The sequence below is a fragment of the Rana temporaria genome, chromosome 1, assembly GCF_905171775.1.
Source record: "Rana temporaria chromosome 1, aRanTem1.1, whole genome shotgun sequence".
Classification (NCBI taxonomy): Eukaryota; Metazoa; Chordata; class Amphibia; order Anura; family Ranidae; genus Rana; species Rana temporaria.
In genome coordinates this window covers 43,084,028-43,110,333 of record NC_053489.1, presented here as the reverse complement: position 1 = coordinate 43,110,333, position 26,306 = coordinate 43,084,028, and the positions used below count along the sequence as shown (strand labels likewise).

Sequence of the window (26,306 nt, the reverse complement as noted above, 5' to 3'; positions counted from 1 at the left end):
ATGCACAGCTCTCTCTCTCACTCTGGTCAGAGTTTGCCAGGAAGGGAGGGGGGGAGTCATAGGAGGGCCAATCAGAGCTGCAGGTCTGCCTATGTGTGTATCTGTTTAAATCCAGGAAGTGAACAGGCAGCAGCTTCAGCTGCCCACAGTTAAAATGGATGCAGCCAGACTCAGTGGAGGGAGATTTATGCAGCATTTTTGGCAAGTACAGAATCACAGTGGGCTAGATCCAGGTACCTGTTACGGCGGCGTATCTCCAGATACGCCGCCGTAATTTCAAATCTGCGCCGGCGTATCGTTACGCCGATTCTCAAAGGCAGATACGCTCAAAAAATAAGCTTCCTCCGCCGACGTACCTTGAATACGGCGGCGTATAATTGTGTGCAATTCTATGCTGGCCGCTATATATATACGCTGATTCGAAAACTTACTTACGGCCGGCGCAATTTATTTACGTTGTTTACGTTAGGCTTTTTCGACGTAAGGTTGTTCCTGCTATTAGGAGGCGCAGCCAATGTTAAGTATGGACGTCGTTCCCTCTTCGAAATTTGAATTTTTTACGTTGTTTGCGTAAGTCGTTCGCGAATAGGGCTGGATGTAATTTACGTTCACGTCGAAACCAATACGACGTTGCGGCGTACTTGGGAGCAATACACACTGGGATATGTACACGGACGGCACATACATCAATCACGTCAGGTCATCATAGATTTACATAAAACTCGCCCCCCCTTCCACATTTGAATTACGCGCGCTTACGCTGGCCACATTTACGCTAAGCCGCAACTTACGGAGCAAGTGCTTTGTGAATACTGCACTTGCTCCTGTAAGTTGCGGCGGCGTAGCATAAATACGATACGCTGCGCCGCCGTAAGAACAAGCGCAGGTACCTGAATCTAGCCCAGTATATATAAAATAATGTGCAAAGAGTTTGGAGGGAAGCTTCAGAATGGCAAAGATATTTTTATTACAAATTATGTGACTGCAGTTCCTCTTGAACTGTCATTTTTTAAAGGATAACTGTACGAAGAGAACTGTACTAAGAGTATTTAATCAGAATTTACAGAACAGAAGCTGGCAAGGATCTGCAATAACGTTGGTATAAATCCTTGCAATGTATATAGGTCACCTGGAGGGGATTGTATTTTTCTCAGCAAGGCTGTATTGTTCTGCTCTCTTATGCACAGAAAACATTACAGTAGCATCCGATATGAGAAGATATATCCCAGCAGCCTCTCTCTGTCTTTAAATATATAATGACTAACAGATGCCGCGGAAAATTATAATGCGTGTTACTACTTTCAAGCCCCTAGCCAATGAGCAAACAGACCATAAAAATGTTTGATTATTTTTTATTTTTTTTTACTTTGCTGACTCCACGGCTTTGTCCTTAAAGTAACCCTGTTTGCTGTTGTAAGCTCTTTTAAAATGTAAAGGCCTACAGTCAGGAACCACAAGATGCTAAGTCAGCACGGGACCCTGGAGCTAGTAGAGATCACTGGAGTAGTGGCGACGATGATTTCCAGTTTCCAGAGGGATCTCATAGGTATGGCATTTACATATTTACATTGGTCCAAGCTGGACCAATGTTACCGTGTTTCCCCCTGAAAATAGGCCCGGGTCTTATATTAATTTTGGCAACAAAAGACACACTAGGGCTTATTTTCGGGGTAGGTCTTACCATGTAATGTTCTGTCTTCTCTCCCCCTCACTCTCCCTGCCTGTCAAGAATCCCCAGTGTGAACTGAACTAAAATGCTTGTAAAATCCTATAATCCACTCTACTACAGTAGTATATAATGTACAATTTGTGTGTTTCTGTAATACAATTGTGCCAAATACCTTCATTATAGCACCGCTCTGCGCTTCTGTGACCCGGCGGAGCTCTCTTCCCCGCAATTATGTTACAGAAACACACACATTGTACATTATATTCTACTGTAATAGAGTGGATTGTAGGATTTTACAAGATTTTTAAACTAGGGCTTATAATGCAGCCTTCCTGGAAAATAATACTAGGTCTAATTTTCGGGGGAATGCGGTACAATTTAAAATATCCATTCCTGGAATGTTTCTTTAACAGACCAAACAGGGCAAATAGAAACATAGAAAGGTAATGGGAGAAAAAAGACCAAGTGAATGTTTTTTTTCTTGAGTTATTAATGATTTTATACGTTTTTTTTTTTTGTCTTAGTATATGTTTGTTTACACACACAAGTGTATATATATATATATATATGTGTAAACAATATAAATGTGTAATACACACACATTCATCCTATTTTATCCATTTTTTTTTCACTGGTTTAGCCCCTTTTTTATGTATGCAGCTTTATCATTTGGGTATTTTTGTTGTTGTTTTTTCCTTATTTGCTCATATTAGCGCTGTAGTACCTTTTATATATGTTTACACACACAGCTCCTAGGTTTTCGCTCTGTAACGAGTGATCACGGGTGCCCGGCGGTGATCGCGCCCCTATTGGTTGAATCGCGAGATGACGTAATATTACGTGATCTCGCGCAGCCGAGCCGACCTGCCGCCGGCCTGGTCGGCAAGCAGTTAATGATCTATATACAGTAGAGGAATCAGGACCTCCTTCCTCCTGCTAGTGATCCCTCCAGTGATGCTAACTAAAAATCTTTGTAGAGGAATTGTTCATCCTGTTCGTCATCCCTCTAGTGATAACTAAAGATCTAAATAGAGGGATCAGGACCTCCTTCATCCTGTTGGTAATCCCTCTAGTGATAATAAAACATCTATATAGAGGATTCAGGATCTCCTTCCTTCTGCTGGTGATCCCTCTAGTGATACCTACAGATCTAAATAGAAGTACCAGGACCTGCTTCACCCAGCTAGTGATAACTAAAGGCCTACATAGAGGAATGATATCCTTCTTCATCCTGTTGGTGTTCCCTCTAGTGATAAGAAAATATATATATAGAGGAATCAGGATCTCCTTCCTACTGCTGGTGATGCCTTTAGTGACATCTAAAGATCTAAAGAGAGGAATCAGGACCTTCCTCCTTCTGCCAGTGATCCCTCTAGTGATAAAAAGATCTAAATAGAGGAATCAGAACCTCCTTCCTCCAGTTGGTGATCTCTCTAGTGATAACTAAAGATCTAAATAGAGGAATGAGGACCGTCTTCACCATGTTAGTGATCCCTCTAGTGATAAGTAAAGATCCATATAGAGGAATCAGGACCTCCTTCCTGCTGGTGACCACTGTAGTGATGAATTCTAGAATTGAATTTGCTTTTCCCCTACCTGGCCCCACTGTTCGCTCATTTTGCAATCATCTACAAAAAGTACCCACACATCTCTTTCCTCTGTAGTGCTGGCCAACATTGTACCCCAATATTGTACTCTGTAAAGAGACTCTTTTTCCCTAGGGGCATTAGTTTATATTTAGGCCCTGTTCACACCTAATGCCGATGCCGCTACAAGCAGAGGTCCAGTGCGTCCTGGTTCACTGTTTCAGGTCCGATTTCAGCTCGAATTTTTGGCTAAATTCAAACTTAAAATGAACCAAAAGAAGAACAGGGCTCCTGTGCAAATTCGCACCGGAGCTGTATCAGAGATATGTGAACCAGCTACATAGAGAGCCATTCAAATTCTCCCGCTATTGCGTATTGGATGCGGTGATCTCGGATCCAATTCGCAATAGTGTGAACCCGACCTTAGAAACACTGAACTGAAGTTTCCATTGTTTTGACTAATCTTCCAGCAATGCCGAATCGCGTTCCTTGTTACAGGCACCTCCAGGGATTTCATCCCTATTGTACACCTTTGAGAAGTTCAATGTTAAGAGATGAGAGAAGTTCAGAATTAGGGTTTACATATACCTTAAATATTTGAAACTTGTGAAACGTTCACTTTAAAGCCTCGTACACACGATCAGTCCATCCGATGAGAACGGTCTGAAGGACCGTTGTCATCGGTTAACCGATGAAGCTGACTGATGGTCCGTTGCGCCTACACACGATCGGTTAAATAACCGATCGTGTCAGAACGTATGTTTTAAGTACGGTGCCGTACTTAAAACTAAGTTCAATGCTTCCAAGCATGCATCGACTTGATTCTGAGCATGCGTGGATTTTTAACCGATGGTTGTGCCTACTAACGATCGTTTTTGACCTATCAGTTAGGAATCCATCAGTTAAATTTAAAGCAAGTTGGCTTTTTTTTAACCGATGGTTAAATAACCTATGGGGCCCACACACGATCGGTTTTGACCGATGAAACCGGTCCATCAGACCCTTGTCCTCTGTTTAGCCTATCGTGTGTACGAGGCCTAAGAAGGCCTTGATGGAGGAACTGCAAAGCGTAAGATCTAAGTTATAGCAATTACAGTCACTGGCCTTTTTTTCTTGCTCCTGTCTATATCACAGTCTTACACTTGTTTGACAAACTCCGATGGGCCATGGAGATCATGTAACACATGACAATGGTGATACAGGTCCCTTCACTCCTTATCTGCCCATACCATTTGATGGCTTCCATCTGACATTTCCCTGGCTGCGTGTATAAAATTGTCTTTATTATGTGAAGCGGTGACGGACCATCTCATCCGCGCTGTGTGTCTGGATGTAGATTTCCCTGTCAGATGAAATAAGAGCGCTGTCATGTTCCATTACAGACACAGGAGGATGTATGAATAACTGCAAAGGCCTGATTTGTTCAGAGCCCTGCTTAAGCCATGGCTGGCTCAAAACCTTTTAAAGTCTCAGCTTGTATGCACGTCACTTATACAAAGCATATATACCACTAGATCTGTTTGGTGTGGGTGGAATGAAAAGAGAAGGATTTCACAAGCTCTCTAGGGAATGGTTCCTGATTTTAAGTGGACCTGTCATTTCTACGTGGAGTCACGTTCTTGGAAAGGAAATCTCAGCTGAGGATTTGGCCAGGAGTTTCGACAATTACTTTTTTTTTGTTCTCATGTGATGTTGACAGAAGCCATACTTATTTTTAAAACAGCACAGCTGCTTATTTTCAAACAGGTTTAAACTAAAAAAAAAAAAGACTACAGCTAACGTCAATGAGGATCTAGTGGCAGATATTGTATATTTTGCATGTTAAAGCAAAACCCCTTTTTATAAAAAGTTGCAAGCAGGAAGGGACATCTTCTTCAAAAAAGAGGGCTCTTATCTTCCTGTATGTATTTGTGTGTATGCTGCCGGGTGCCTGAATGAATGAACCTTCCATGCTATGCACTGGACTTATGTCCAGTGCATAAGTCAAAACCCAAAAGAAGTTTGGTAGGAGATGTTACCACAAGCCAACCAATCAAGATAACCCAAGATGCCTAACCCAGAAGAAGCTGGGAAGATGTTGGCACCAGCAATGAAACTTGCAGATGTCCTTGGCTGTCATCCTTGGTCTGCAACTGCTCTTATTACAGCCCTCCCCATTCTTTTGTATGTACATGCTAGGTGCCTGTAAGAATAAAGCTTCCGTGCCCACCCCAGGCCAGCCAATCAAAATAGCCGAAGTTGCCAAACCCAAAAGAAGCCAGGTAGAAGACCTTGGCACCGGCAATCGAGGTTACAGATGTCCTTGACTGTTGTCCTTGGACTGCAACTGCTTTTAATACAGGCATTCCCATTATTTTGTGTGTAAATTACAGGTACCTGTAAGAATAAAGCTTCCATGTCCATGCAGAGGAGTTATGTCACCACAAGCCAATCAATCAAGATAGCCCAAGATTCCTAACCCAGAAGAAGCTGGGTAGAAGATGTTGGCACCGGCAATGAAGCTCACAGATGTCCTTGGCTGTCCTTGGTTCGCAGCTGCTCTTATTAGTCCTCCACATTCTTTTGTGTGTACATGCCAGGTGCCTGGAAGAATAAAGCTTCCATGCCCATCCCAGGCCTGCCAATCAAGATAGCTGAAGTTGCCAAACCCAAAATAAGCCAGGTAGAAGACATTGGCACTGACAATGGGGCTCAGAGATTTCCTTGGCTATTGTTCTTCAACTGCAACTGCTTTTAATACAGACCTCCCTATTCTTTTGTGTGTACATGCCAGGTGTCTGGAAAAATAAAGCTTCCATGTCCATGCACAGGAGTTATGTCACAACAAGCCTTCCAATTAAGACAGTCCAAGATCCCTAACCCAAGAAGCTTGGCAAAAGATGTTGGCACGTCAATGAAGCTTGCAGATGTCCTTGGCTGCCGTCCTTGATCTGCAGCTGCTCTTATTACTGCTCTCCTCATTCTTTTGTGTGTACGCTGCTGAGTGCCTGAATGGATAAACCTCCCATGCCCATGCCACCCCAACTTGGCCAAATATGCCAAACCCAAAAAAACAGGTAGAAGATGTTGGCACCAACAATGGAGCTTGCAGAGGTCCTTTGCTTATGTCCTTGCACCACAACTATTTTTAATACAGACCTCCCCTTCTTAGACCACAGCTAATAACCATTGCAAACATCTTTTTGACCACTTAAGATGAACCTTGGAGTATTTCAGATTACCTTGGCAACTTGTTAATAAGTACTCACACCCATGTCTCTAAAGGTTCTAAAACAGCCAGGTCATGGTACAGCTAGTAGTACTTAGTACACTGGGCTGGAAATGTTTTTCAGAATATCCAAGCTACTTCCTCAGTTTTAATAGGCATCAGGAATACATCTTAGCGGTTTTGGAATGGGTCAAGACAGATGTTGATTGTCCCAGAATAGGATGAGAGGTGTAAAAGTTTGTGGAAACACCCTGTTTTAAAATCTCATGGTGCCAGGAAGTCTGCTCATTTAGCCCTAAAAGCAATTTGTGGTGGATTGCTTTTGACAGATGGTGAGAAGGCTTTATTTTGCCTACTCACTGCCTGTTTCAACCCCTAAGCACTCACAACCACACTTGTGATTTGCATGCGATTTTGGGGTGTGGTTGCAGTGTGGCCCTAATCACTTGAATGGATCACATTTGGGTGGCAGTATGGCCTGCCAAATGCGATGGAGGGAACATTTTATGCCATGCTGTGATGCAAAGCATTGGCATGTTAATACCCCATACGGCTGCGTATGCAGTTTAGGGAGGTGGTTAAAAACGTGGCTAAACGCTTCCCCGAATCCTAAACTGCAAGAGTAAACTAGGCCATAATGATGTGATTAACATAGCTGAAGATTGTTGTTGAGATTTTAAAATAGCCTTATATAGTATGTGGGTGACCAATGGTGTTGAAGACTCTCACGACTGTTTAAGGAAGCTTCAACCATCTTGCAAATTGCCCAACGTAGGAGGGCAACCTCTACAATTTTCCTTCTCCGTAAGGAAAAGGGACATTCTTTTGAGCATAGTGATGTGCGCATATCGGGCCTAGCAACATCTTGTTCGCAAGAGGCATGAAAGAAGCTATCCATAAAAATGAATTTATCGCCAACATATAATGCCATTTTAACACAGCTGCCTTGGTGTTTTTACAATTCACACACTCAGCCCTGTATACTGAGGAATTAACACCATTTGCAAACTTCCTGGCACCATGAAATATTAGAACAGGGTGTTCTCATAATCTTTCATCCTGTTTTTGGACAATCAACATCTGCCTTGACAATTTCAATGGTGATTGGTTTAATGTGAGGTACCGGTCTGGATATAAATGTTGGAGTATATTCCCAACACTCATTAGAACTGACAGAGAGATTTGGAGAAGCTACTAAATGTTTTCAACATTATGTCCATTTGAATGTGATTAACTACTACTATCTGTACAAACCTCACCTGTGCTCACCATATACATGGATCAATGGACAATCTGTCCTTGCTAACAGCACTTGAGGGAAACACAAAAGAACATGTTAAGGTGATTTTAGTTTCTGACTTCTAAAAGTTGCTTTAGTTGTTTTTCCGCATAGGAATTCCTTCACTCAACATTTTTGCCAAACAAAATTTTGGAACAGATAACTTTTACAGAATTTTGTTATGTAATCATCACAATTATCACACTCTAAAAAATAAATGTTATCAAACACACAGAAAAAATCTGTTTATCTGACACAAGAGCGAAATGTAACCCCTAATCCTAACTCCTAATCAATCAACGCACTTTAAAGCCCAACTCTGGAAATATTTGAAATGATCCCTTGTTGGGATTGGGGCCTTTTATCTAGGGGGAGGATAAACAGTTTTACTTACCTGCTATTCTGCTCCCCTGGAAGGTGACTTCCCCACGTTCAGACAGTGGACGCCGCCCCTAGGCAGAAGGGACACTATGGCCAGTGGTGTCACTACTGGGTTCAGGGGGTGTGGACCACACCCGGGTGACACCCGCCAGAGGGGTGACACCAGGCATGGCTGACCGTTTTGTGACAAAGGAGCAAAGCGGAAGCAGGTGGTGGTGTTGGCTACAGCCTCCTGCTCCCGGAAGTAGCTCACTTGGTAGAGCAAGTCGGAGACCAGGGCTGTGATCATACCTCAGCAGCCTCACTACCCACAGTTGGTAAAAAGGAGCCAACAGGCTGCGAGAAGGAGAGGTTCTGGTGTAGTATGGGGGATAGGGAAGCCCTCCTCTCTCTCACCCTTTCCTCTATCATCCCCCTCTCTCTCTCCCCCACACCTTACCCCCTCTATCTTCCCCCTACCTCTTTCTCATTCTCTCTGTCATCCCCCTCTCTGTAACTCACACTCCTCTCTCTCTCTCTCTCTCTCTCTCTCTCTCTCTCTCTCTCACACCCCCTCTCTCTCAGTTTGCAGATAAAGGAATGGATCCTAAACAGGAAGGGGTGGGACAAATTTAGATGGGGGGGTGCCTAGACCTGCCTAGGGCAGCACAAAACCAAAATACACCACTGCCTCTGTGTCCTTACTTACAATGCACGACTGCTTGTCTTGCATTGTATGTTATGACAACATAGTGTAACCCATTGAGCGATGAAGTGAAAACTTAATTTAAAGCTATCCTAGGCAAAAACTAGGATATTACCCTCACAGTGTCTTAAAGGGGTTGTAAAGCTTCATGTTTTTTCACCTAAATGCATCCTATGCAGGAAACTCTGTGGGCGCGATCCTGCAATGCTTTCCCCCAGCTTGAGGCAGCTCTTCATTGGAGATTGATAGCAGAGCAGCCATTGGCTCCTGCTGCTGTCAATCAAATCAATGACATGGCGGGCCGGGGGGCGGGGCTGAGTGATACACTTTGCGGCTATGGCCACCACTGTATTACACGGGAGCGCGCCCGTAAGCTAACCCCCTTGGGAGAGCGCTTCCCAGAGGTGGGTTAGCTCTTGCGATGAGGAGCCGAGTCAGCCGCCGTGGGACCCCAGAAGATGAGGATCGGGGCCACTCTGTGCAAAATGAACAGCACAGTGGAGGTAAGTATGGTATGTTTGTTGTTGTTTTGTTTTTTTTCAACCCTTACAACCCCTTTAAAAGCCACACTGGAGGGGTGGTTTTAAATTGTCAATGTTCAGCTTTAAATAATTCTTGTATTAATTCACTACTGGATTAGTAGCTTTTTCTTTTTGCACGATTCTCATACTTATAGTTACAACATCAAATACCAATTTATGGTGAAACTTCAAACCGTTATCAATATGGCAAATGCATACATTGCAAAATAATAAAAATCATCCAAAAAAAAAAATCTAAAAAGAAAGAAGTTGAATATAAACTCTGTTTGCATTAGACCCCAAACACTGTCTGGCACAGAAGAATAATTTACTAACAATTCCAAATATAAAAGCAGTAGATACATTCTACAGCCAATGAGCGCGCCCCCCCGGACGCCTAGGAATTATGCGCAGCTTAATTATGCTTAATGTGAATTATTCAGAGGCACGGGGAGAGAGGCAAAAATTTATTTCATACAAAGAAGCTTGACATTTTAATTGGCCCTTCAGAAGAGAGACAAAACAATTTCCTCTCAAGAATATTTACATCTCCCCATCAAAGCCACGTCAGCCTCCGCCGAGCTGAACATCATTAACGAGATTAATTAGCGTGTTGGCGTCTGCCTAATCAGGTGTGCGGACCAGGTGAAAAAGGGGACGAGTGTCTCCAGGACTCACATCACTGCCACACACACAGAACACAGCATTGATTTTCTAAGGAAAGCTTGACAGAATGGGGCCACCGTACCTTGGTCATTAGCCATTTTGTCAGGATGTTCCACTACAAAGGAAAAGAGAGAGACATTATCATTACTTTATGACAGTTCTTCATAAGAGGGTTGACATATCAAACCAGCAGATGCGTAACAGACTTTATGGGGAGAGGCAATCTTAACTAGCATTAAATGGAAAAAAAGAAAGGCCTTTTTTTCGTAACATTTTTTCTAGTCCATGAGTATCTATAGATTCGATTTGTAGCACTTTGAAAAGCCATGGCAGAAAGTAAAAAGAGACTTAAGATACAGGATAACCTGGACAGTCCCAGATATTCTTCCCTTCTTCTTATTACTGATGTTTTTATAAATGAATGTGGCTTCCATTTATAGGTAGAAAAATTGTTTGGGGTGGGATTATAATGGTGCAAACAAATAATAATGGAAGCAATAAGTAATTAAAACATGAAATGTATTATTAACATGGTTAAAATAATTGTATTTAATCATGTTTATAATAATAATAATAATAATAATAATAATAATAAAAGAAAAATACTTATTGCTTTCATTACTATTTGTTGGCGCCGTTAAATGTAAAATCTTCCATTTATAGGGTAGCTGTACCCTTGGGTAAACTTGTAGCGATCTATACAGTGAAAACATTTGCAACTAAATGTATAACAATATTATATAAGATTATAAAAAAAGAAAAGAAAATTGTAATATATAATTGCATCATTATTATTATTATTATTATTATTATTATTATTATTATTACAATTATATACTTTAGTAATATTATATGATATGTTATTTTATTAATACTATTAATAATAATAATAATAATAATAATAATAATAATAATAATAATAATAATAATAAAAATTCTAATGAAAATAATATAATTGTATATTTTTTCAATAATCTATAACAATAACAATACTATACGAATATAATATTATAATCAGACCTTTTTTTAGTTTAATAACATTTTATAATGTCCTGAGAAAGACAAGCTTGTGCCCCATTGAAAGCTTTATTAATATGTGTTCACCTTTTAAGCCCCATGAGTGCCACCTTATCTTTTGGATTGTTTTATAAGATAATAATATTAGTAAATGTATTATTATTATTACTACTTATATTATTATCATTATGATTTTGCAATTGTAACAACTTGGGCTGTTAGGGTTTCTAACTTTTGTCCTTCAATCAGATTTGTGTGCACCCAGTTTACAAAATGTTCATCCTAAATAGTTTAGAGGGCAACCTTTCAGAGGTAGAGCTCTATCTGAACAACATGAAAGAGATAAAAAAAAATCACCAGGTGTTTGGTGACTCTTTTTCCTTTAAGAAATAAACTTCCAAGACCTAGCAAGAAAGTAACTTAGAAAAATATAATAAAACAAATGTCACTGTAAAAATATAAACTTAGCCTACCTTAGAAGTGGACAGTGTGAGTGGACAGTATGTGGACAGTGTTAGTAGGACAGTGGATTTTGTCAGAAGGGCTGTGGACAGTGGCAATAGGGCAGTTGACGGTGTCAGTAAAGCAGTGGACTTTGTCAGTAGGGCAGAGGATGGGGTCAGTAGAGCAGTGGATGGTGTCAGTAGGGCAGAGGATGGTGTCAGTATGGCAGAGGATGGGATCAGTAGGGCAGAGGATGGGGTCAGTAGAGCAGTGGATGGGGTCAGTAGGGCAGAGGATGTGGTCAGTAGAGCAGAGGATTGGGTCAGTAGAGCAGAGGATGGTGTCAGTAGGGCAGAGGATGGTATCAGTAGGGCAGAGGATGGGGTCAGTAGGGCAGAGGATGGGGTCAGTAGGGCAGAGGATAGGGTCAGTAGAGCAGTGGATTGTGTCAGTAGGGCAAAGGATGGGGTCAGTAGAGCAGAGGATGGTGTCAGTAGGGCAGAGGATGGTATCGGTAGGGCAGAGGATGGGGTCAGTAGGGCAGAGGATTGTGTCAGTAGGGCAGAGGATGGGGTCAGTAGAGCAGTGGATTGTGTCAGTAGGGCAGAGGGCGGGGTCAGTAGAGCAGTGGATTGTGTCAGTAAAGCAGTGGATGGTGCAGTGGATGGTGCAGTGGGAGGGATTCCCCATTGGAATTGAGCAATTTCCTTCCACCCATGGTGGCCACTGGCCACAGTCCTGGTCCCCCTAATGTCTGAAGGACAATAAACTGGCCCTTTGTTTAGAAAGTTTGGAGACCCCCAGAGTAGGGTATCTACTACATACTGTCATTGTGGCATTGTCTTTGAAAACTTTATTTTAAGGAACACCTGTGCCAAGACTATGAACAATACATTTTAAAAATATTCTTAAAAGTATGTTTTTTTTTTAAGATTAATACTTACCAAGGCGGATGCAGCATCAGACCAATGCTGTCCCCTGCCGCCTCTACACTGAGAACCAAGCCACCGACCATCGCCGATGGCTCGGTTCTATCACCTCCCTGAGTGGAGAGCTGCTGCCTGTCAGTCAGCGTCTCTCCTGTTCTGCTCCTCCACGCTCATTGAAGCGATGAGCTGTGAAGGGGCGAGGAGCGGCCATCTCAGCAGCTTGCTGAGATTGCCATCAGTCCAGGCAGCTGGTGGATGCAGACTTCCTAAGTCGGGATGACGTGCTGCCTCGACTGATGGCAGTGAGGTCAGCAGAGAGCGGAATTCAGACCGCTCTCCGCTGCAAACGGTCATAAGAGTGCAAAGTGAATTGCACTCCTGTGACTCTTAGGAGAAGCCAAGCCTAAAAAGCTCAGGCTGGACTTTACCTTTAAACAGTAAAAAAGCTTTAAAACAATGTTCTTAGAGAGCTGGAAGGCTCCCAGGAAAGTAATCGAAAAAGAGCGAAATTCTCAGTGCCTTTGCTGTGACATGTTAGGATGAATTTCTCCACAATGCCTATTGCCACAGAGTTCAGTAAGCACTGGTATATAAATGCTCTAACTGCTTGTTCAGAACACAGTAATACTTTAAAGTGCACAGTCTGGGCACAGGCTCACGTTAAGGTTTCTGGAGTGAAGGAGAAAATGCTTTTGCATTCATCTGGACAAAGCCAATTATGAGACTTGAATGCTGACTCCCCAATCAACAAAAAATATCAGAAATTATGTACAGTGGATCAAAAACATTGAAATGAAAGGCTGTCAACGCTGAGGCAGAGATTCAACATTCCAAGCACAACCATTCAGGACTGTCATAAAGTAATTTTCTATTCCGTATCCACACCTATATCAGGCTGCATAAGTTGAAAAGGAAATAATGTATGCATTAAAGGAGGCCAGAGCATAAATCTCTCTGTAGTGTACACTGTGATAAGAAATTCCCAGCTTCCAGAAGATGATCTCTAAAGGTGAAAGAGATGAGGGGTTTGTAGAATGAAGTGTAGATGGTCCATGTGTATGTATCACCAGCCAACATCATGCCAAGATGACTCAAATGAATTCTCTTTGGCTCTGTATGGACAACATACTCTGATGGACGTGGGTTGTATAAGTCTGTGTGTGTGTGTGTATATATATATATATATATATATATATATATATATATATATATATGAATGTGTGAGAGAGAAAGATAGATAGATAGATAGATAGATAGATAGATAGATAGATAGATAGATAGATAGATAGATAGATAGATAGAGTGAGATGAAAATAATTAAATGAAAGAAATATAGAAGGAAAGAAAGAAACCTCTCTGTAGTGTACACTGTGATAAGAAATAGAAAATACCCAACCCCCCCCCCCTTTTTTCTGTATTAAATACCCCAGTTTTTTCTGTCAAGTATATATGTTTACCAAAAGTCTTTAATAATGCAATATAGTCATGGACGGTGCATTATTTTAAAGGAGTTCTCTGACCTAAAACTTTTAACCCCCGCTGTGCCCGGGCTGTAAAAAAATAGAAAATAAACTTTCACTTACCTGCCTACGATCCCCCGTTGTTCCGATATCGCCGTCCCGTTCTCCGGTCCCGGGCCCCTTCCGCTTCCTGTGTGTCGGTGACTCATAGTGCGCTCAGCCTATCAGCGGGCGCAGCAATGTCCCGTCGTGGCCACTGATAGGCTGAGCGCACTATGAGTCACCGACACACAGGAAGCGGAAGAGAACGGGACCGGAGATCGGGACGGCGATATCGGAACAACGGGGGATCGTAGGCAGGTAATTGAAAGTTTATTTTCTATTTTTTTACAGCCCGGGCACAGCGGGGGTTAAAAGTTTTAGGTCAGAGAACTCCTTTAAAGTTTTGAAATTAATAACTTATAACTTATTCCAGAATTATTATTTCCCCCTATCCATTGTAATCTGATCCCTGCACATGCTTCATTTAAAGTCCCGCTCTCTCTCTCTCTCTTTATTAGAAAATATCTAAAGGTGAAAGATATGAGGGTTATGTTTGTATAAATTAATGTGTGCAAAAGACAGATAGATAGATAGATAGATAGATAGATAGATAGATAGATAGATAGATAGATAGATAGATAGATAGATAGAAAGAAAGAAAGAAAGAAAGAAAGAAAGAAAGAAAGAAAGAAAGAAAGAAAGAAAAATAAATCTCTATGTGGTGTACACTGTGATAAGAGGACAGACATATAGATAGTTAGATAGATAGATAGACAGACAGAATGATAGATAGAGAAATAATAAAAAAAAAAAAAAAAAAAAGAAAGACAAGCAGAAATAAATTAATACATAGATATTAAGATACAAATAAATACATGAAAGAAAAATAGAAGGAAATAAATCTTTCTGTGGTGTACACTGTGAATTGTGATAACAAATTCCCAGCTGTCAGAAGACAGAAAGGTGAAAGACCGGAGGGTTATGTTGATATAAATGAATGTGTGCAAAAGACAGATAGAAAGAAAAAAAGAAAGAAAGAAAGAAAGTGATGGTTAGAAAGAATATATATGAACGAAAGAAAGGAAAATAGGAGAAAAGAATATAGGGATAGAAGAGATAGATAGATAGATAGATAGATAGATAGATAGATAGATAGATAGATAGATAGATAGATAGATAGATAGATAGAACCAGCCAATATAAAAACTGATAGCTAACTGCATTACCAATAAGAGGCATTAGGTGGCACTACACATTTAAAAATGACGCTTAGACTCTTGAGCGCCAGGGTCTCTGCATTGTGATAAGTGAAAATAGATCTTCTATATGAATAGATTACATTATATATATTAATCATATCTTATAGGAATAGTGAAGGTAATAATAATAACTGAACCACATCTTTATTTCCAGCTGTAAGGTCATTCAATGCTTTTTTAGTAAAAAAGTGTCCTTCCTTCTTTCTGCTTATTTTTTTATCTGTTGGTATGTTTTATTCCTTCTATAAGATGAGTCATTTATGAATAGTACAAGAAGAACATGTTGTCGGTGTATTGAACAATTTTTGTATTATACAAAAGCTTTTGAAATGTGGTTTATTGTAAAAACACATGGGGCCAGATCCACGTACCTCGGCGCATATAGAGGCCAGCGTAGCGTATCTCAGATACACTACGCCGCCGTAACTTAGAGCGGAGGTTCCTTATCCACAAAGAATCTGCGCCTTAAGTTACGGCGGCGTAGTGTAAATGTGTCGGCGTAAGGGCACGAAATTCAAATGACTAAGATGTGGACGTGTTTTATGTTAATTCAACTTGACTCCGCGTAAATGACGGTTTTTTTAACGCCGCATGCGCCGTCCGTGGGGGTATCCCAGTGCGCATGCTTGAAATCACGTCGCAAATAGTCAATGCTTTCGACGTGAACATAATTTACGCAAAGCCCTTTTCGCGAACGTTTTACGCAAACAACGTAAACAATGGAAAATTTGACGCTGGCCCGACGTCCATACTTAACATTGCGTACGCCTCATAGAGCAGGGGTAACAATACGCCGGAACAAAGCTTTACGCAAACGACGTAAAAAAATGCACCGGGCAGACGTACGTTCTGAGAATCGGCGTATCTAGCTAATTTGCATACTCTACGCGGAAATCAACGGAAGCGCCACCTAGCGGCCAGCATAAATATGCACCTAAGTTCCAACGGCGTACTAAGACGTACATCAGTCGGATCTAGCCCACATTCAGGCGTATCTACGCCGGCGCATCGTAGAACTTACGCGGCGTATCAATAGATACGCCGCCGTAAGTTCTTTGTGGATCTGAGCCAAGGTGTGGTGAAGGTTATTTGATGATAGCACAAGATTGTGTCTCAAATACCTGTAGGGGTGGGACTTCGAAATACATGTGTGGTTTGGAATTATTATGAAGTAACTATGTATACATTTTATGAAGAAATAACAAATTTAAAAAGAAAGGGAAGAGAAGCAACAAAAATAAATGCAAGGCAAAGAAAAGGAAATTGAATAAACAAAATGAAAGGGAAAGAAAGGAGAGGGGAAGCAAAAGAAAGAAATGTAAGGTCAAAGAAAAAAAAAAGGAAAGGAAAGTGAGGGAAGGGAAGAAAGTAAAAGAAAGGAAAGTGAAGGGGAGAAAAAATGTAAGGTAAGGGAATGAAAAGAAAGAAGGAGAAAAACGGGAAAGGTACATATTTGGAAATAGATAAAAGGTAAGGAATGAGGGAAGAAAGTAAATACAAGGGAAGGAAAAGTAGAAAAAGGGAAAGGAAATAAGAAAACGGAATGGAAAAGGAAAAAGGAAAGGAAATGGAAATAAGAAAGGAAATAAAATGAAAGTAAAAGTAGATCAGGGGAAGGGAAAGGAAATGAAAGAAAAGGGAAAGAGAAAAGAAAGGGAAAGAGAAAAGAAAGGAAAGGAAAAAAAGATGGAAAAAGAAAGCAGGAAGGAAAGGAAAGGAAAGGAAAGGAAAGGAAAGGGGGAAGGGAAAGGGAAAGAAAAGAAAAGAGTAAAGGAAAAGGAAAAAGTAAAGGAAAGGGAAAAAGGAAATAAAATAAAATTAAAGTAAAAGTAGATAAGGGAAAAGGAAAGGAAAGGAAAGAGAAAAGAAAGGAAACAAAAAAGGAAAAGGAAAGGAAAGGAAAAAGAAAGCAGGAAGGAAAGGAAAGGGAGGGAAACGGAAAGGAAACGAAAGGGGAAAAAAAGAAAGCAGGAAAGAAAAAGGGAAAATGAAAAAGAAAGGAAAAGAAAGGAAAGGGAAAAGGAAAAGGGAGAGGGAAAGAAAGGAAAATAAAGGAAAGAGAAAAAGGAAATAAAATGTAAGTAAAAGTCGAGAAGGGAAAAAGAAAGGAAAGGGAAAAGAAAGAAAAAGAAAGGGAAATAAAAAGGAAAGGAAGGAAAAGAACGGAAAGAGAAATAAAAAGGAACGGAAAGAAATAGAAAAGGAAACAAAAAAAAGGAAATATAAAGGAAATAAAGAGAAGGGAAAGGAAAAAAAGAGGAGCAAAGGAAAATGAACGGAAGGGAAAGTAATGGAGGTAAAAGGAAGGAAAGAGAAATAAAAAGGAAAGTGTAAACTGATGGGGAAAGGGAAAAAAAAGTTTTGTTGTGCAATGTTTTCCAAGCTGTACTATGTTTGGTATTGTCTTCCTTTTTCAATACAACAAATGTAAATTTTAGTACAATGTGAACTCTCACAGCATTATACAAAAATTGACAGCTCTGTTTTTCATCTTCAACAAAAACATTCTTAGCTTTTACAATCATTTTTTTCTACACTTTCTTTCATATAATACATTTATCACGTAAACTACCATCGGTTCATCGCTATGGTTTCCCAATACCTCGCTATATGTAATTATAACTATAAATTAAAAGTTAAATCATTTGAATCTCTCCATGGAGCAAATGAAAGGGCATGGGAGTTTTTTTGATGTTCAATTTAAAGTACAGAGGAGCGCAGAGGGTGGCAGGTTCAGTTTAAAGGATTTCGGGGGCCTGGGTCATGTTTTATGGATGCTCGCTCATCTACGTTTCAGAATTTTGGCCACGACCAACATTCTGATTTTGTTCCCACCCTCAGAAAATGCCCCCGAAATTTGCATTACTGAAATAGCGCTCCAGACTTCAGAAGGTTCCATCACCTCAGATGTAGTGACAGCTCTCACTTGCGGTGATTGATTCTAATGAAAGTTTACATATTGTGCAAGGGAACGGCATCAAACATTTATGTCTTGGGGTTAGTTATGGTGCTCATAGACAATTATTTCACATAGCTGCGGAGTGCGTTTCTTTTACTTTTTAATGGGTCAGTGCTTTTTAATATTCTCTGGGATAAATTAAAAATGAAACTGTTAAAGTAAAGTCGTTTTTAACCTTTTAGCTTTTATTTCTTTTGATAGTGCAGCCAAAGCTCAAGATAATATTTGACATTTTTACTGTGTTCTTTCTTCCCAAAATAAATCTTATTTATGGGGGCTAATTATCTGCCAAAATTCTTCATTTCTGGTGCCGTTCTGGAACATTTGTCCTGTATCTATGGTTGGCTTCCCTACATATGTTGACTTTCTAACTGGACTGTATGGTGGCCCAATTCTCTCATGAAGAAGTTTGTTATGAGTTTAGATGTAATACAGTGGTAGAACTGCCAGGGTCGCAAAGGTCGTATTTGCAACCGGGGGGACCCCAAGATGGCAGGAAGGTTGCCCGCAGAAGATGTGAAAGGGCCCTACTGCAGGACCGTAAAGCCTCGTACACACGCTCGGTTTACTCGGCAAGAACCGGCAAGAAAACTGCTGGCAGAGCTTTCTTGCTGAGTAAACTGAGCGTGTGTACGAGGCTTTCAGGTTTCTCGACAAGAAAACTGCCCAGAATCTAGACGAGAAAAATAGAGAACATGTTCTCTATTTTCTCGTCGTGTTTTCCTGCCGAGAAACCCGAGAGTGTGTATACTTACCTGTTGCCGTGGAAAGTAAATGACTTTTACGCATGCACAGTAGCTTCCTAGACATAGGTATGGTGCAGTAAGATGGCGGTAACGGCATTGAATGTGACGAGCGCATGCTCGTCGTTCGCAATGACGTTACTGCGTTCTTGCCAGTCAAAAGAACTGCGGTTCTTTTGAATGGAGTGTCTGTACACTCGAGCGGCAAGATTTTTGCCAAGAATCTCGTCAGGAAAAACAACAGTTTTTTTCTGACGAGATTTTGGCCCGTGTGTACAGGGCTTTAGGCTCGGCTGACACTGCTGCAACCCCAAAGTTGAGATTTAAAATTGCAGTCTATGGCGCTCAAATCATTCCAAAGTTACAGAAAAGTAGTGCAGGAACCTCTTTTTTGGTCGTTGTGACTTGAATTTCATTATTTAAAGGGGCACCTATTGAAATGAATGAGTTTTGACTTGTAATGCGACTTTAAAAAGGGCCTTTAAAGGGCTCTGCGATGGGAGTAAAGGGCCCTGAGAATGGCCCCAAGCTTGGAACAAAGGGCCCCCAAGACTAATGAAAAAGGCCCAGTGGTCAGGGTTCTTGCACTGAAAGTTCTAGTTACATCTCTGATGTAATATCTAACTAGATTTTGGTAGGATCACCTGGAAGCTTCCTTGTAGCCCTGCAGGGTTTTCCTGAGTATGTGCCATCTGCTTATCAATATAGAGAATGCAGCTCAGACATGCTCAAGGATGCCAATGTTGTTCCCAGGCATCAAAAGGAAAGTCTGTTTGGCAAATGGAGATGGTGCTGGAGCCAAAACGTATCTTGTGTTCCTATGTTGGACTTTAGCTCTCTGGTCTATCAACAGTAATCAGATTTTTTTTGTCTTATTGTCTGCCCTTTCCTGTGCCCGTGTTATGACTCTCCTTGCATAGGCTATCCTGATGAGAAACATAGGGCCGGATTCAGATAGATTTCTCTATCTATCTGCTAGCGTAACGTATCTGCGATACGGTACGCCGCCGTAACTTTGGGCGCAAGTTCCGTATGCAGAAAGAACTTGCGCCCTTAGTTACGGCGGCCATAACGTATGTGTGGCGGCGTAAGCCCGCCTAATACAAATGGGGATAGTGTGGGCGTGTTTTATTTAAATTTCACTTGACCCCGCGTATTTTAAATTTTTTGTGAAAGGCGCATGCGCCTTTCATGAAAGAATCCCAATGCGCATGCTCGAAATTACGCCGCAAAGCCTCATTGGTTTCGACGTGAACGTAACTTACGCAAAGCCCTATTCGCGAACGACTTACGCAAACGACGTACAATTTTAAAAACCCGGCTCGGGAACGACATCCATACTTAACATTAGCTACGCCTCATATAGCAGGGGTAACTTTACGCCGGAAAAAGCCTAACGTAAACGACGTAAAAAAATGCGCCGGCGGGACGTACGTTTCTGAATCGGCGTAAATACCTAATTAGCATATTCCTCGCGTAACTATACGGAAGCGCCACCTAGCGGCCAGCGTAAATATGCAGCATAAGATACGACCGTGTAAGACACTTAGCCGGTCGGATCTTAGGGAAATCTATGCGTAACTGATTCTCTGAATCAGTCGCATAGATACGATGGCCCGCACTCAGAGATACGACGGCGTATCTGGAGATACTCCGTCGTATCTGGAGATACTCCGTCGTATCTGAATCCGGCCCATAATGTGCAGAATACAATGACTTGCTAGCTTGCCTTAGCCATAAAACTTCTACGTTGGATCTCTTAAAAAAAAAATCTCCAGGAAGGAGTTAAATTCATTCCACTTCCACTGCAGACAAAGGTGTTCAGTGATTTACGGCCCTCGTCTCATTAGCTTCCACTGCATATCTAAATGCTGTGTGAAATCTGAACCCTTATCTAAAATTAGCATGAATGTTCATTCAGCTCTATGAGTGTCTAAACCAGCAAATTTGCATTTGTTTTTCTAAACAAGACTATGGAAGTTTCTCAGACTTTCTGCAATGGCTTTTCCCATGTGGCTAAACAAAAAAACAATATATATAAAAAAACAATGAGCCGATTCTTACCTTTTGGTGTCCTGAAGGGTATGGGATCGGAGAGGGGTCCCAGTCCTTTAGCATTGCGTGCTTGAATTCGGAAGTAATAAGCGGTGTCCAAATTGAGATCCAAGATTTCGTGAGTCAACCTGTCACCACTGATCGTCTCCATGACCCAGTCGTCTATCTGGATGTTTTTGTCCATTGTATAGAACAGGATATACGCTAAAAGTAAACAAACAATATATATTGTGACAGTTTTAGGAAAACATTTTAAGCAGGCTATGAATTATTAATGCCGTTGAGTCTTGCATTATGTATTTGTAGCTACAGTATCAAAATCATAACAAATTATTCTTTCAGCGTGGTAAGTGCCAACCTCCATTACTTCTCATTACACTGAACCATGCAGGCTACAACTTCACTGCTGAGTCCTTACATGCCAGTTTCATCTTAGAATCTTAAAGAAAACCTGTACTGTAATATTCATGGAGGGTGCCACTTATAACATTGTGTCAGGTCTTTCTGATTGCTTTGGTGGCATTTATATTGGCCATAGAACAATGGTCCCCTGAGGACTCATAGTTGCTGCCCTGTTGACTGCATGACCTCTTGGGGTTCTTCAGCACAGGAAGACCTACCACAGCTAAATGTGCTGGTATGTAAACTGGGGTGCGCACACGCAACTCAGTGTACATTCTATAGAAGACAGTGAGCAGGCAGGTAGTTTTATTTTATTATAAACAAAAAAGTCAGTGCTACTACCCATACATCACATAGAAAGCAGAGCTCTCGGGTGCTCGATCCACAGTCGCTGGCTCAGTAGATTAATGAGGAAAAGATGATACGCACTCCGGTTGTTGCTCTTAAAAAACAGTTGCCGCGTTTCAGCCTTAAAGGCCTTAGTCATAACTAAGGCCTTATATGACTAAGGCCTTATAGGCTGAAATGTGTAAACTGCTCTCATTTGCGTTTGTTCACTGTGGCTTGTTAATAAATACAGCGATTTTTTAAAAGCAACGACCAGAGTGCTCCTGGGGGGATTAAAAATAGGACAGAGCTGGGCAGCATTAGTAGCAGCACTTCACACTGAGATATTAGGACACAGCAAATGACTAAAACTTCAAGGGACAAGGGAATTTAAACTGGGATAGTTGTCTCTTTTCCTCAGTTTTATTTTATTGCAGATGAGACTGCCTGCTCCCAGTTAATTTTATTTTATTTTAGACTAAATCAGTGGTCTCCAAACTGTGGCCTGGGGCCCGGATGCATCCCTTTGCTTGCCTTTATCTGGCCCCTTTGGCATTATTCCCTTCACTGATACAAAACTCTATTCCTCCCACTGACACCAACAATGGGCATAATTCCTATCACTAATACTGAAAATGGGGCACTATTCCTATGCCTAATACCAAAGATGGGGCACTGTCTACTCCCAGTGATACCAGGACAATTTCTACCCTCACTGGCCACACCGAGGGATCATATCACCCCTGTCCTCTGCGCCTTGCACTGGCTGCCGGTCCACTATCGCACCTTATTTAAGGCTGGATGTATTATGTTTAAGATTATGAGAGGCCTGGCCCCAAGCTATCTCTGCTCTCGTTTTCATAAACAAGCTTTTGTTAGATCACTCAGATCTATCGGCAGAGATCTCCTTTAGATAGAATTTAGGATGCTTGACGAGTGGAGGTACCTGCAGTTGTCATCATTCGTCAAGCATCTTCCACACCCTATACGGTCACGGGAGGAGTACACCATATTGGAACAAATGTGTAGCACTAAAACCTCAAAAGGGAATATTTCTAAAATATATAAATATTTGCAAAAAATGGAGTCGGACACGTTAAAATACATTCAAAAGTGGGAAAGAGACCTTAATGTCCCAAGGGGAAAGACAACCATGGGAAGAATCTTGAATTTAACTCACACCTCAGCGGTTGATGTAAGAACCGCGGAAATGAACTTTAAATGCCTGACGGGATGGTACGCCACCCCAGACAAAATGAGTAAATTTAGAGAAGGAGAATCAGAGGAATGCTGGAGAGGATGTGGGCACAGGGGAACGATGGCCCATCTGTGGTGGAATTGCCCAAAGATAAAAATGTATTGGAAAAAAATCCTGTCCCTGATAAAAACCATAACAAAAAAAGAAGTAGAAGATAACCCATGGGTAGTCCTTTTTCATGGGGGGGAGGGGCCAGTTAAAGAGTATAAAGCCTCACTGATCCCCCACTTGTTGAACGCAGCGAAACGCTTGATCCCGCTAAAATGGAGGGAGCCGGATACCCCACAAATGTGGGAGTGGATCGACTCGGTTGAGGATACATATAGGAGGGAGAAATTGAAATTTGGTATAGATAAAAACAAACAGGAGTGCAAGGGCAGCTGGGTCTCTTGGTTAGAATTTAAAAAATCTTGGAGTTGTGCAGAAAACCTGAAAGAGGATTAGAAAAATAGTCGGAACAAAGGGAATAGTTTCTTCAGGTGGAGTCGTGAGATGGTCGGGGGGGGGCGGGAGGGAGGTGGGGGCGAGGGGAGGTTTATATATATATATATTTTTTTTTTTTGGTCCACTAAGGATAAATACATTTGGTAACTCTGTCTCGGTGTTAAACGCCTTAGTCCCAAGTAGAGGGGCAATGAAATGAGGGGCATAATTAAAGGGGAAAAAAAAAAAAAAAAAAAGGAAACAAGATATAAAAAGCAGAATAACATGTATAAAAACATGTATATAAACCACAAATGATGCAATACCGGAAGTAGAGACAGAATTATGAATAAAATCATGACAAGTCTCTTGCTGGGGTTAGTCTGAGGTGGAGGAGAAAAAAAAAAAAAAAAAAAAGATCTCGGAGCCCAAGAAGATCCGGCGTGGTGGCCGGGCCTTCTCCTACCAGGGTGCCGTTCTATGGAATAGCCTCCCTGTCGAGTTTCAGGAGGCCCCTACTATTCCGGTCTTTCATTAATGAAGACTTGGCTTTTCTCTTCCACCCTTTCTGCCGCTCTGTGCTGCTTCTGGTTCCTGGGTCCTCTTTTCCCAGGAACTCTGCTATGCGCGTCGGGACCCTTTGGGGTTAGACCGCGCTATATTAAGATACCTCTCAACTCAACTCTCAACTCAGTCCAGCCTCCCTAAAGTCGGAAGGACAGTAAACTGGCCCTTTGATTAGAAAGTTTGGAGACCCCTGGATTAAATCAATAATGGCAGCTCTTTAGTACATGAACATTATGTAAAATAATACTTGAAGTAAAGCCCCACTATGTGACAATCCAAATACATTATTAATGCCCACCACTGTCATTAAGTGTTACACCAAAGCCAGTGTAAACCTCCTTTGATCCAACAGATAGAGTGCAAACTCACCGCAGGGATATGCTGCCAGGTGGAAAGCAGCAGTGTTCACACCGTTAATGAAGGCATCAATCTAATTTTCAGCAAGTCTGGTCACCTCCTCAGCTTTTTTCCTCCACTGGGAGTAACACTCCACACTTGAAGTCATATGACAACACCAGGAACCAGGAATAAAATGATCATCACAGTGTGGTATTTATTATAAAAGTCTCCACACGTTACAGAGCACCACACAAAAACAGCACAAAGCATCCCTCTGAACGGGCCAAAATTTACAGACAATGCCGCTGCAAACTAACATCAAATGCCACCACTACGGAGACCGATGTGGCGGCAGGACGTGATGCTCATAGCTCCACCCAACGCGTTTCACACCTTATGCGCGTCCTCAGGAAAAATGTTTTAATTTTTTTTTAGACTTTAGTTTCACTTTATAGTGTAAACGGATATATTCACCATTAATACATAGACCCTTATGTGTGTTGCAATTTATACAGTATATGCTTCTGAATAATAATTCTCCAGTCTATATTAAACTACTATTAACACAAAATGGACAGGGAGCATGAACCAAAAGGCTACACACACACACTAGTGGCTGTCCTCAGTGAAACTGCCCCTTTTTCCTCTGTGCTTTTTTAGGTGATAGCAAAACCAGCAGGAATCAAGTTAACCGCTTGCCGACCACCTCCTGCAGATATACGTCGGCAGAATGGCACGGCTGCGCAAAGCAACGTACAGGTATGTTACTTTGAATTTGCCACTGTGCGGGCGCCACGAGCTCCATGACCATGCCCGCGGGACCCACGGACTCGATGTCCGCTGGTATCCCGCGATAATGTCACTGAGCTGCAGAACAGGGAGATGCCTATGTAAACAAGGCATTTCCATGTTCTGCCTTGTGACAGGACACTGATCTACTGGTCCCTGTCACCGGGAGCAGTGATCAATGTCATGTCACTGGTAGCCCAGCCCCCACACAGTTAGAATCACTCTCTAAGACACACTTAACCCCTTCCCCGTGCCCTAGTGGTTAACCCCTTCCCTGCCAGTGTCATTTACACAGTAATCAGTGCATTTTTATAGCACTGATCGCTGTATAAATGACAATGGTCCCAAAATAGCATCAAAAGTGTTCGATGTGTCCGCCATAATGTCGCAGTCACAATAAAAATCGCAGATCGCCGCCATTACTAGTAAAAAAAAAATATTTATAAAAATGCCATAAATCTATCCTCTATTTTTTAGACACAATAACTTTTGCGCAAACCAATCAATATACGCTTATTGCGTTGTTTTTTTTTTACCAAAAATATGTAGAAGAATACATAAACTGAGAAATAAATTATTTTTTTATATATATATTTTTTGGGGATATGTATTATAGCAAAAAGTAAAAAAGATTGCCTTTTTTTTCAAAATAGTCGCTCTTTTTTTGTTTATAGTGCAAAAAATAAAAACCGCAGAGGTGATCAAATACCACCAAAAGAAAGCTCTATTTCTGGGGGAAAAAGGACGTCAATTTTGTTTGGGAGCCACGTCGTACGACGGCGCAATTGTCAGTTAAAGCGACGCAGTGCCGAATAGCAAAAAAAGGTCCAGTCATTGGGCAGCCAAATCCTCCGGGGCTGAAGTGGTTAAGTGACCGAACATAGCCACTTATTTTGGGGACACTGCTGCGTAAAACAGATAACCACAGACATAGTATTAGCCCCTCACAGTGCTTGTTCCCATAGAAAGTCTAGGGCCTTTAATAGAACTGTAACGTTCCTTTTACCAGTAAAGTGGTACACAAAATATTCCAGACAGGATCTGTTGTTGCTCTGTTCAACCAGAAGACTTTAATCAAACACCACTTAATCTCATAATGCATAAACATGATAATATGTCTGGGGAAAATTACACAGTTCTAGGCTTTTTATCAGCCTTTCAAAAAATGTCGGCAATGCAACAATAGACGCTGTGTGGGCGCCTGGAGATACTTCAGCGACAACATCTACAGCTGTTTTGTACTTTAACAGAAATTTAAACAAGGGGAATCATTTATTTTTTGTTAACTTAGTTAAATG

At 41.4% G+C, this 26,306-nt stretch overlaps 1 protein-coding gene across 1 annotated transcript in view; it reads right to left on the bottom strand.

The window, feature by feature from the left end:
• Window positions 1-26,306, bottom strand: part of DCC (DCC netrin 1 receptor) — an 833,538-nt gene that overhangs the window by 63,021 nt on the left and 744,211 nt on the right. Inside the window, exons 20-21 of the mRNA XM_040337108.1 lie at window positions 20,913-21,107; window positions 10,078-10,110 (exon numbers count right to left, since the gene is read on the bottom strand). Coding sequence (XP_040193042.1) covers window positions 10,078-10,110; window positions 20,913-21,107 — 228 coding nt within the window. The remainder of the gene's footprint in view (window positions 1-10,077; window positions 10,111-20,912; window positions 21,108-26,306) is intronic.